Source organism: Lepisma saccharinum, chromosome 10 (assembly GCF_977018435.1).
Source record: "Lepisma saccharinum chromosome 10, izLepSacc3.1, whole genome shotgun sequence".
Taxonomy (NCBI): domain Eukaryota; kingdom Metazoa; phylum Arthropoda; class Insecta; order Zygentoma; family Lepismatidae; genus Lepisma; species Lepisma saccharinum.
Genome location: NC_139238.1, coordinates 79,297,418 through 79,310,249, shown reverse-complemented (window position 1 = coordinate 79,310,249; position 12,832 = coordinate 79,297,418). Strand labels below are relative to the sequence as shown.

Here is a 12,832-nt window from a genome sequence, read left to right as displayed (position 1 = left end):
GAATGTACGTGTAACTTTTTATTTTTCTCCCCTCTGCCATCCCCATCTTGTATTGTCTTGTTTTGTTGTTTTTTTTTTCTTGTTGCTACAGTTTCAATATAAAATGGTATTTCAGTACTGTATCTGAAACTTTAAGTAAATAAATAAATAAACAATATTGAATACAATGCAATACATATAATTGTTAGAAGAAAAGGCTCGAAATACGTGGTTGTTCGATGATTGAAAAGCAACATTATCTTTTTTCAGGTAACGTTGACATCGTGAACGGAAACCTGAAACTGATCCTCGGCCTGATATGGTCCCTCATCGTACGCTACCAGATCGGACGCTCCAAGTTCCCGCCGAAGAAGCTCATGCTGTCATGGCTCAAGGTCAGTGTGATGTCATTTGCGATGCTCTCGTGCGTTTACTCTGCAGAATGGTGGTCATTACCGCCACTCCCTGGTTGCATCGGTTGGCCTGTTCTTGCTCAGACGATATCGGTGGAAGGCCACCGTGCTTCTTTGCTTGGAAAATTGCTTCTATTAATTGTTGATTTAAAGTGCCGTGTGAATCACTATCCTGGAAGATCATGACCACACAAAGAGGGTGCCTAACAGGGCTGGACTGAAACAACGCACCCCCTTGAACAAAGCAAATTAACAATATTTGATTGTTGACAGCCGGGAGGTAGTCTATCCTTTGGGCCCTGCTGGCATTATTATGATTATAACAGATTTGTTATCATGGCACTTCATTTCCACTAATTCCATGCTATGTATTAAAGACACACTTCTTATCAAAGGTTATTCATTAAACTTTATTTTCGTTTTTAAGCTCCACTATGCATTTCGCCACACAACACTAATACAGCACATGCACCAAAGGAAAATAAACCGACCCTACATTGGCCGCAAACTGAGAAAGAAGAGTGTTGATTTCAACTATTCCTCCACTCGATTTTCAATTGTTGGCATTCAAAATGTTTACATTCGTTTGTTCGAGGAATAAATGTTTATGTTCGAGCACTGTTACGAGACCTCTGAAAATAGTGTTATGATGTAAGAAGTTATTTAAAACGCTTGAAATTCCATCTTTTACCTTCTTTCATGAAATAAGGTGGGCGGCCTACATGCTGGCAAGGGAAGTAGGGAGCGAGGAATATGCAGCGGACCAACCAGACAACAGCGGTGGCATCGAGAGTTATGACGTCGAAGGAGGAGGTGCTGCGTGCACCTTGTTATACAGGCTCGCTCTGGATTGGTCACTTCCCCCGCTCCCTACTTCCCTTGCCAGCATCTAGGCCGCCCGCCGTAAGACTAGACAAGAGCTATAGTTATTTTATATTCATAACATTAGCCAATGAAGTTCAAGTGACCACTGGAAAATAAATATTGAATACTTATGTGGACCTCATAAGTAGACGTCTGATTTTTAGGTTCTAAAAAGTGTCCTTTCCTAAAATAGGCTCGAAAAATCCTGAAGTATGTTAAAAAAAACCTAAAATAGTTCAAAATTCCTGAAAAATGCTGATTAGGTATAGTCACCGGCAATGAAAATGGAACACCTATATCCTGAAATACATACTATCGTGCATAACGTAATGTGTGTTGCGTAACCCTACGGTGATGGTAGAACTTAGAAATTTGCTATTAAAATACACTCTTTGCCGTATAGTTAGGCAAAAATCTTTTTTCGTGTTATCCACAGTCAAACTCCGCAATTTTGTCTGTGAGGATCATCTTATGTGCTGAAAATGATCTTTCAGGAAAAACATATTCAGTGGTGCAAACTTCAATGCTGAAATGTTAGTTTGCAAGGTGTGAATGCCACAAAGCACCAAAGTGATGCAAAAGTGAGCAAGACCACATGGATCAGACCACTTTACATTGTACAGGTAACAGTGGCACCATACATTTCTCTTTGAAAAATCACCATGGACTTGAAGGAAGGGAAATCGGCAGATAGTACGTTTTAAACACGTTCGTCATTGAATTTTTTCGTGACCAAACAAAGCAAATGTGTCTGTGTGATATAAAAATTCTGTAAAACCTTTAAAAATATGTAAAAACCTAAAAAAAGGCTTGATTTAGGCACTTATACCTAAAATAGGTTCTAATAAGCAAAATAAGTTTTTTAGGCACTATAAAACTTCATCAGTTGTTGCATTTTTTAACGAAACGCTAAAATATTTATTATTTCTTACATACCTGTAAAGGAAAAAAAAATAGGTTAAAAACCTAAAATCCAAGATCTACTCATAAGCATATGAGCACTACATTGATTATTTCTTTCAGGCTGTTTTACCAGACTGCAGAGTTACCAACTTCACAACAGACTGGAACAGCGGCATCTGCTTGAGTGCCTTGCTGGATTACTGTCGCCCAGGCATGTTTCCCCATTGGCGAGAATTAGATCCACAAGACAGGTTTGTATGCACTTAAATTACACTTCACTTATTCTGCCAAATGCAACACTGTAGATTACTAGTTCCCATTTCATTTTTAGATGCAATGCAATCTCTTCAGAAAGAAGTTATTTGTATATGTTTCTGCATTGTATAGACTGGACTCTTAAAAGTGTGACGTAGCCTAATGGTTACCACCATGGGCATCAAAGTGATCTGTCAACACCCTTCCCTTGGGAATTAACATAATTAATTTCAAATTAGAGTTGATTGATTGATTGATTATGGTGTATTAAGCCACCGGTACCACACAGAGAAATATTGTTACACTTCTCCCCAGGAGACTCAGACCTGTGTACATCCCATAGCTGGAGCCCAATACATTACACCTTAGATCGCATGATCACGGTGTGGGACTTTCTGTTCTATAACTATTGATTTTCATATTCTACCACTTAATCTGTGAGTTTTCAATAATAGAAGCCTTGTGACATATTTCAGAAAAAAATTATATTAACTTCACAAGAAGCTATTAGAACATATATTTAGTAGTTTCTACAGAGATGTAAAGTTGTCATTAAAATCTAAGCTATATTCTCAAAGTTTTCACTCTGGTATCTCTTTAATTTGTCCATGGAAAAACCTAAACAGCAGGGTACCAAAACACTTTCCACATCTTTTTAGTCACTTTAGACACTAAAAGTAAAAAAAATAGGCAATTTTAGGCACAATAGGTTTACACATAGTGATTGTTGTGCTGTGGAATGAACTTGTGTACTGAAAGCTTATGAAACTGTTCACAGGAATAGAATAGCCTTTAAGGCAAAATCCAAGTTATTTTATTTCCAAAAAATATGTATACACTTTGTCTGTTTGTTATAATTCATGGATTTATTTCCTATAATTTTTAAAGAACTATTCTCTTTGTAGTAACTTCATGCTGGTATCCACCAGATAGGATAGAAAACTTGCTGCAAGCCTGAAGCAAGCTTACCATGCCAAGAGAGAAACTTGCAGCAAGGTCTCCATGGCAAGCTGTGAGCTTGCTGCAAGCTTGCATGTAACTCTCTGGTTACCATAAGTCAAATTTGCAGCAAACTTGCCAATGCAAGCCTGTATCAAACTTATCATAACTAGCTGTAAGCTATCAGCAAACACTCACTTGCCGAGTTGCAATTACATCAAACTTGCATCAACTTACCATATCAAACTTAGGTTGCCACAAGCTTATTTGTTATCTGAGCCTGTAGAATTAGAATGTGATACATCATTTGTTGTACACATGATCCTCTTTTCTGAACTTTCTTCAGTTTTTTTTTTTATATGTATTTTGAATTGACCTGTCTTTATACTTTCGTTTTTTGTATCATCCGTTCATTGCACCATGCTAATACATGCTTCTGCCTGTAATCTCTTTCAGTGTGGAGAATTGCAGAAGTGCAATGGAGATAGCTCGAAAGGAATTCCAGATTCCAATGGTTTTGGAACCTGAATACCTTGCATCACCGTTCTTGGATGAGCTCTCAGGAATGACCTACCTATCTTATTTCATGAAGGAGGACAGCCCAGGCTATCACGCAACTCTAAACTGGGTAAAGAAGCAAATCCCACAAATGGGCATCAGAAATTTTACGGTAGGTAAATTGTTATGATCTTGAATTCTTAAATTTTCAATGTTTACTTAACATGCTGCATGTAATGCAGAGGTGTTACACAGAAAAGGAAATTCAGAAGGGATTTTGACAGGATCATAACCTAGTGAAATGATATATATATAATTTTACACACTATTTCCAAGAAATATGACACTTTCAGCAGCAGCATAATTTGGGGCCTAAATTTTTTATTGAGGGGGAGAGAATATGTACCTCAAGTTTCATACTGTAATAGAAATAACACTCCCCTAACTTGAAAATTTTAATATACCTTGACATTTTGGGGGACAAGTACCCCCTTTGGCCCTGCCAAGTTGCGCCTATGACGTTCAGTATAGAAAACTTTGAGAATTAAGCATTTTAAAAATATGACGATTCGAATTTGCCGACTGTTTAGGATCCCAAAAATCTGTAAATGATTTCCTGAAATTGGAAACAGAAAATGACTTTCAGAATCTGCACACTCACAGCAATTTGCAAACTGTGTGATGACACTTTCATCACCACTTCCTTCCTTGAAGTTGAAATTGTTGAGTGGGGATTGTTTGTTCCATCTTTTGGGGCTAACTGGAAGATGTTATTTTGGTGGTGGTAATGAGGCAGTTGGAGGGATGCCTTGCACAGCTTTTCCCAGCTGGAGATACCATTCCCCGGCACCCTCGTTATTTCGAGCACTGCCCATTCAAATTACTTTTTTCTTACTTTGAGAGCTGGTGGACTTTCTAAGCTATATTCCTATTACCTGAGTAGATTCAATGTTTAAGAAAGTTTCATTGCAACACAGCCCAGATAGCACATTAATTAAGTTTGCTCCAAAGTTGAATCACGCTTGCCACGTCAAGTGAACAAGCTTGTTTCTGCATGCTATAACAGGGTGTCTACCAGTCAAAAAAATCCAGAAAGTTAAGAAAAATTAAAGAAATGATACTTGTGGTCAAGAATTTTTCTATCACAATGACTGACTGATTGATTGATTTGATTTTACTTCACTTTTCTGCCCCTTTGGCTCATGAAGATGATGATGAATGATGGTGAGATAAGATAGATGAAGAGGCAATCACAAATATATTGGGACGATGAACACGAGCCCTACATAAGATTATACTCACTGTGAGTCCAGGTGCCAAAGCCTCGCTAGTCTGCCAAATGCAGTCCAGGATGTATTAATAGATAAAGGAAATCAAATTCTTTTGTTAAATACAGCTTCAATTTTCATGTTAACTGACATTTTGGTATGGATTTTGCATGAAATTAATAGTTATTAATTACCAATTTTCAGCTTTACCTAAGTAGGGGTTGTACAAATAAAGGTTAAGAGAAACGAAAAAAAGGTCAAGAAAAAGTCATGAAAATGTCAAGTATTTTGGATTTGTTATTTTGGTAGACACCCTGTATAAGCTTGTAGCAACCTTGAATCAAGCAAACTAATTATGGAATTTTGGTCATGATAATTGTTAGCATGCTATTTCGCCCCTTGGGGATACTGATATTGTCTATCAGGGTTATAGTTGTTTTGATTATAGCAATTTTGTCGAAAATTTCCCTGACCTCTATGGGCAAAGCCTCTACTATTTCCTCGATATGCCTCCCTAAAATAAGTGTTTCTCTGAAAGTTGCCTCTACTTGGAGTCTGAAGTGGTGACTCAGTACCTGGGGGTTTGTTGTCTTGTTCCATCATTATAATAACCATTACTTTTAAGTCCGTGACCTATTTTTCGAGCCCTGTCTCTTGTGACAGAGGTCTTGGGTTCGGAGCCTTGACCTGATTAGTCTTTAGCTGATCAAGTTCTGCTTGCATTTCTCCCGTCCTTTTTTCAACATCTAGATTATCCTGCGTACAAGCAGAAACACTATTCCTAGCCATCTTATTTTGTAATGTGATATTCTGCTGCATGAGCATGTGAGCATCGCTCAGAGCTGAGGCATGTGTTGGAGGTTCGTTTGAGTGGCATTAGTGAAAGTATTGCTATGCATTGGAAAGGAATAGCTGTGGAAAGAGGGAAGAGTGGTAGGGGTCAATGTCTGACTGTACCATGCATTCGCTAATGATCGCTCAAGTTCTGTTTTTTCCTCTATCATGCAGGAGTGACTTAAAGCTTCCTGTCACTCAAAATTTTGTAAGTGTGAAATGAGGTCTTAAGTTTTTAGAAATTGCTGATTAGTTATACAACCAATATATTTGGAACGTAGACCTGTAATTATATATGACATAATTTGTTCTTCAGTTGCTCCAGGAAGATGTCGCAAGATTAATGACTTTTTGACGATTATATAAACATGAATAGGTTCAGTTAACAAATGCTTACGTTCTAACACTATTTCCACTGGCTGACTGGGCATATAAGCTCCCTTGAACAAAGTATTCAGCTCATTCTTAATGTGGGCGTATGTCAATTCATTAAAGTTAGGTCTTGTCTTTATGTCTTGAAAGTGAGTCAAAGCTATGTCAGCCAAGAAGAGAGGAAACATCTCCTTCCGTTTTGGATCAATCCAATTAGTAGGGGTCACGACACTTTCAAATTTCATGAAAAATAGCTCTATTTCTTGGGGGTTTTGTCCACTAAAGAGGGAGGAGTATAACGCTTGAGGTATGTTGGTAGCCATTGTAGTGGGTAAATCTAAGGTTCTATTACTGGGGGTGCTTGTCAAGGGAGTTTTGCGTGTTCGTTTGGGTGTCTCAAGACCTTGAAGGAATTGCAGATAGGCCGTGTTAGCAGTTTTGGACCTAGTTAGCAGTGGTGAGGGTGCAGTATTTAAAGGTTGTGTTGTTGGTTGGGGTGCTGTGAATGCAGTAGCTAAGTCTACGATTTGGTTTAGGGATTGATCTAAGTCTTCATGCAGATCTAAATGTGAGCAATTGATACGCTGTTTTTACGCAAAAGAAACCAAGAGGGAAAGGGGTAATTATACCAAAGTTATACATTTACAATATAAGAAAAAGTGATTTCACTAAACACATTCAAGTAGTTACTCTTAGCATTTGTAATTGTTCTTTCTGCTAATTTACGTAATTGGTCTAAAGTATCATCTAATTCATCCTCTCAATCGAATCTCAACATCTATCATGGTTTACTGCAATGTTTTCCCCCAATGATACTTAAGAAAATAAATTCGCACACAACTCTACATATTCTGTACTTCAAATGCATGAAAATCTTGGTGCATCTGATGTCTAACTTCTTAATTTTCATTTATTTTAAATTAAAATAGATGAAAATTCCGGCACCAACACTACGTAACAACTCTTCTCATTTCCTAGAAAATGAAAAGAAACTGCATCTCCATGCACGTAACATACCCTTCGGTATGTGGGATCGAATCTTGTGGGTGTAGCTCATTCATCATGGTCCCAGGTTTGAATCCTGACCTGCACCTTTCTGAGCATCCCTTCATCAATTTCATCATATCATCCCTCATCCTCATTGTCGTGATTTGCCAAAAGTGGTCGGAAAAGTGATGCTAAATAAATAAAATAAAACAAAATTAAAAATTATTCCTCTAATTTTTTACAACAAACTTGTCTTCTTCTTCATAAGTGGGAAAATAAGTTTGTTTTCGTAAATTAGAGGAAGAATTTATAAGGCATGTATCTGTTTATTTAAAAGTTCTTTAAAATGCACATGCATATTATTAAATTTGAAACATTTAGCAGAACTACGTACACCTTCTTAATATATATGTTGCCCGACCCTGTGGCCGAGTGGTTAGCACATCGCGCTGCGACGCCAAGGGTCCCGGGTTCGAATCCCGGTCAGGCTTGGTTGTTTGTGAATGTCCATTCATCAATTTCATCATTTCATCACTCATCCCCATCTTCGCAAATTAGCCAAGAGGCACAAAACGCGAAGTAAAATAAACTAAATCAATCAATCAATCATTAATATATATGTTATAGTTAGAGCCACATATTTATGGAGAATATAAAATTAAGATTTCGGTGCAAAAACTGCTCATATTTTGGGATCAAAAGCAGTATATAAAATGACATTTCAGTGTTAAAATGGTGAATAAAAACATACATTTGATTTAAAAACTATACTTATTACACAAAATTAATATTTTACTTCTAATAGCACATTTATATAGTTATCAGAATATTAAATTTATACCTGTGTAAAAGAGTTCATCTTTGCTTTACACAGCAGAATTAATAAATTATTTGTGATTTGCATAACTCTCATGATAATTCAGACCTCAGAAGGTGTTGCATCAGTAAATAAATCTGAAACTTTGTGTTTAAGAGTTTATTTCACATCATTTCGTGACAAAACATGGTAGCAAAATGCTTCTCACACCTTTCAAAAACATGAAAAGTTAATATTACAATGTGTTATTTTACATTTCATGTTTTTGTCAAAAACGAAATATGCATGTCCCTAGTTATGGTACAGTAGAACCCCAATATCTCCTTCAATTTCATTTTGGGAAGTCTGTTATTGACATTTTCAAAAGAGGCTTTGTTCTATGCCATGTGAACTAAACTTGTTCAATTTGGAACCGACTTTAATTTGTTTTCTCCTTCATTTTTATTAACAGAGAGACTGGAACGATGGAATGGTGCTATGCACATTGGTTCGATCACTTGGAGGACCAGTTCCTGGCTACAATCAACTCCTCAAGGACTCGTCCAACTGGGAATCGAATCTCAATTTAGGTAAGAAGCAAAGTGTTATGGAGGAATGTCAAGAGGAAGTACAGTGCATTTAGTTTGGTTCAGAACTAAGATAGTGCATGACTGCAGATGGCAAGGCATGGCACAGATTCTGGCATTTGCGATTCGTAACGTCATGCTTATTTTTACGCACATATCTTTAGCATGCAGACAATTATATTTATATTGCATAATGAATACTAACCTATGTTATAAGAGTTGTTTAAAGTGGTGTCCATCTGCATTCACACATTCCTGGCATCTTTTGAAAAGTAGAGAAGGAATTTATCTTTTATTTACAGAGAGGTTTGTAAATTTTAAATTTTCATCTTTTGATGAAATTTCGATTGACATATTTGTTGAGGATTGGCAATAGTATTACCAAAATCTTAATTTTCACAAATTTCCCATTGCTATGTATATGTTTTATGGACAAAATATTTTTTGCTGCATATTCTAGGCATCAAAGGTGGAGAGAAACTAGGTGTGGAACCCATCTTGAAAGCAAAGGACATGGCTGACAGGAACGTGGAGCATTTGGGGATCATGGCCTATGCAGCCTATTTCCAGTGGGTTCAACCTCGGCGCAGGCCATCAGACAGATTGGCTGTATTTTGCGATACGTCTGACGTCAGAGTTAATAAGCCAGTAAGTACAATCTTTTGTTGTCATTATATGTATAGGGGAAGGTGGGGTAGTGGGGTAAGATGGGGTACGGAGTGTTTTTGCCAAATAAGTGGCGCTATTTATCTGATGTTCTTGGAACTTCATCAGCACATAGTGCTCTTTGTCTGGACAGCCTCTGGTCTCCGTTTCAGGCAGTGTTGCAGGAAGAACGGAATGTATGTACATTTTCACCCTCTTTGGTGAACTGGTTGTTTAAATAAATTAACTGAATTACTAAAAGTCCCAAGCATAAAGTGTTTATTACCATCTGCATTTCAGCCCTTAAAAAAGTTTTCATTATTTTTATTTTATTAATAAAGAAATATGTAGCTAAATATCAAGATGCAATATAGTTGTACAGATACGACTGTATAACTCTTCACTGATGTAGTCTCTCTTCAGTTTTTGACACTTTTTGTCATAATTTTAGTCATTTTAATATTATCATTATTATGTCAAAACGTTACATGCAACATGGTACACTAGTTATGTGAATCATCTTTTTTTCATTATTTGTTTGTGATTAGAGAATGTTAAAGGAAGTTTTTGTAAAATAAATTAATATTTTCCTTTAGGCTCACTTTAAAGTAGACTTTCTATCGAGCGATATAAACCCGAAAGAAGTGACTGCAGAAGTCATTGGACCATCTGGAAAGATCGATTGCAGGTTGTCCCTGAGTGGCACTGGTGGAAAGGGAACATTCATACCAACAGAAATTGGAATCCATCAGGTAGGTGGTGGAAATTGTGTTCTGGCTTGTAGTTTTTATGGTGTGTTCAATCTAATAAGTTATTCATAGGCGTTAGCTTAGCTTATACAGCAATTCTCAAAGTGTGCTCCTTGGACACCTGGGGCTCCACCAAGGAGTGGTCTGCATTGGCTCTGCAAGTAGTCTGCAATGGCTCTGCAGGTGCTGTGCAATGGCTCCACAGGTGCTCTCCAATGGCCCCACAGGTGCTCTGCAATGGCTCTGCAGGTGTTCAGCAATTGCTCCACAGGTGCTCTGCAATGGTCCTTCAGGCACTCAATGACACTTTCCATGAGATATCCCTCTTCACACCTTCATACTTGCAAAGTTGCCCCAGCAACTAGTTTTGAGCATCCAGAGTTCTTGCCACAACTTAGAAGGCATGAGAAAGTATGACCTATCATATATCTGCCGAAAATGTGAGGTTGTCGTTTTTTGAAGTGCAATGATACTGCTTCTGAAATGATAAAGTGTCACAAAGCTACTTTTTCCTGACACTGTTATTTGTGCTCAATTATTTGAATTTAAAACTCAAGATTGCACCACGACATTTACTCCAGCTTCTTACCATCCATTAATTCATTTGGCTTCAGTTGATTCAGGGAAAGTGTCGAATCATAAGACTGCACGTTTGTGGTGGTGTTGAGCATTTTCCATCAATCAGTGGCTCGAGACTAGAACATTGAAACTCCCACCAAGAGAAGCTATTTCCACAGTGGATGTTTCGTAGGCAGTACTAGGCCCTTCGAAACCAGAATAGAAGAAAACTCAAGACTTCACAACAGAAAATTATACGAGTGATATGTATGCTGGGAAGGAGGAAAAAGTGATGCTGGAAGTAAAACTCCCAGCTTTGATATTAAGAAATGTAAATATGCTTAAAGAAACATGCATACTCATCACACTGATGTCAGCAATTAAAACGCTTTTTTCTTATGAATTCTTGACATGTAGTTGTAAGAACATTTTCTTTGATAACATATTATGAAATAATTGAATTTTTGTTATTAGATGCCTAGAGCAATTCTCATTGGCTGTAAAAATACAATTTTGTTCTGATGGGCACAGAAAAAATGGTAGGGCTCTGCAGCCCCATCTTTGTGTGAAAAGAGTTCTGCAATTTGAGAACCGCTGGCTTAGAAATAGACAGATCATACTCAGGGCTGGATTTACCTCTTTGCCGCCCCTAGGCCAAACAAGCTCTGCGGCCCCCCATACCGTTTATCAAGAATGAAAAAAAATAATAATTATTTTCTGTATTAATATTTTTACTATTAACGGCATGCACTATTAATTAAATGATAGTTACATACAGAAATGTAACAAAGTGATATGACATAAATCAACAATAATACCGAAATACTTGGCTTGTTTCAACTCTTTCATAATTTATTTAAGAGCATGCTCATTAAAGTAATTAGTTTCTCATATGAGTCATTCCATGCGAAATCAACACAGCCTTTGACCTGACCATCTCCGATTTTCATGAAATTTGGGGAGTTGAAACTATGCATGGAACTTAGTAACTATGAAAATTTTGAGTCTCGTGCGTCTTCTAATTGTTAAATTATTCAAGGTCAAATTTAGCATAAATTGCCCTTTTTGAGCCCGCTTAGCTATACTAAATCTGCTGTAACTCCGCCACTATTTTGCCTAGGAAACTCAAATAAGCTTATTGTACAGGGAATTGAATAAGCTTTCCAGTGATATATAACAAGCCTAACTTTGGATAAAAATATAATTTTGTCACGTGACCTTGACTTTTGACCTTGAATATTTCAAAACATGTCATCACCAAAAATCGTGAAAAAAATATATTTGGTCCCTCATACCATACTCTAAAACATACCAAAAAATCATTCTGGGACTGCAATGGGATCAGAAGATACAAAATAATATGTGTAACTATGTGACTGATAAAAGCCCCATTACATGAACTATGAAGAGTCAAATGTCCCTTAACACCCCCTACAAAATGTGAAGTAGTTATCCTGGGTATAATTGGTCATAAAAGAAATAGGTTAGGCACAGTGAGATCCCTAGCCGTGTGTGTCAAGCACAGGTCCGGCATATTGTTGACCGCCATATTGAATTCAACGCAAACATTTCAAAGGAAAGGGGGTGATGTGATATATCAAATCAGGCTAGAATTTCACGAGAAATGAAGTGACGAAGGTTTATCCAACATATATTTAACCAGCCAAAATTTATTACTGCATGCTTGGGACCATTTTCTCCTTTTCGAGGTGTTAAAAACAAAGCATTGGAATGCTCCTAACCTGTTAGGAACTCATCGAGATCACGCTGACATCTTGGGAGGGAAAGAAGTATACGCACCATTGCATATGATTTTAATCAGCTACATTCACCAAATAGTTGAATAGTGAAGAATATTGGGAAAAGTATCTCAAACAATTACGTGACACTTCCTTTGGAATGAAAAATTCTTCAGTGCTGAGGCTAATTTTTATGTTCACGGTGAAGTTAATAAAAATAATATGCAATACCTGTGATTTGCTCAATCGAATGGTTGTTGGTGGTAAGCTAATTATGTGGTATAATGTATGGCGAAAGGAAATGGTTGGTCCATATTTAACAACGGAACCTTAAATGGTGAGGGCTTCTTGGATTTGTTAAGTGAACAGGTTTTTTCACCCTTGCTTACGGGATATGGCACTTTTCAAGAGTTTTGAAACAGGACAGAGTGTGACCACACTATGTG

The 12,832-nt window shown here is 37.2% G+C and overlaps 1 protein-coding gene across 4 annotated transcripts in view; it reads left to right on the top strand.

Moving 5' to 3' along the window:
* Positions 1 to 12,832, top strand: part of jbug (filamin-type immunoglobulin domains fbug) — a 304,098-nt gene that overhangs the window by 89,106 nt on the left and 202,160 nt on the right. For all 4 annotated transcript variants that reach the window (XM_083129980.1, XM_083129979.1, XM_083129981.1 and 1 more), the window contains exons 2-7: positions 250 to 374; positions 2,280 to 2,410; positions 3,810 to 4,023; positions 8,581 to 8,698; positions 9,156 to 9,343; positions 9,937 to 10,092. In XM_083129980.1, the coding sequence (XP_082986106.1) occupies positions 250 to 374; positions 2,280 to 2,410; positions 3,810 to 4,023; positions 8,581 to 8,698; positions 9,156 to 9,343; positions 9,937 to 10,092 (932 nt within the window). The remainder of the gene's footprint in view (positions 1 to 249; positions 375 to 2,279; positions 2,411 to 3,809; positions 4,024 to 8,580; positions 8,699 to 9,155; positions 9,344 to 9,936; positions 10,093 to 12,832) is intronic.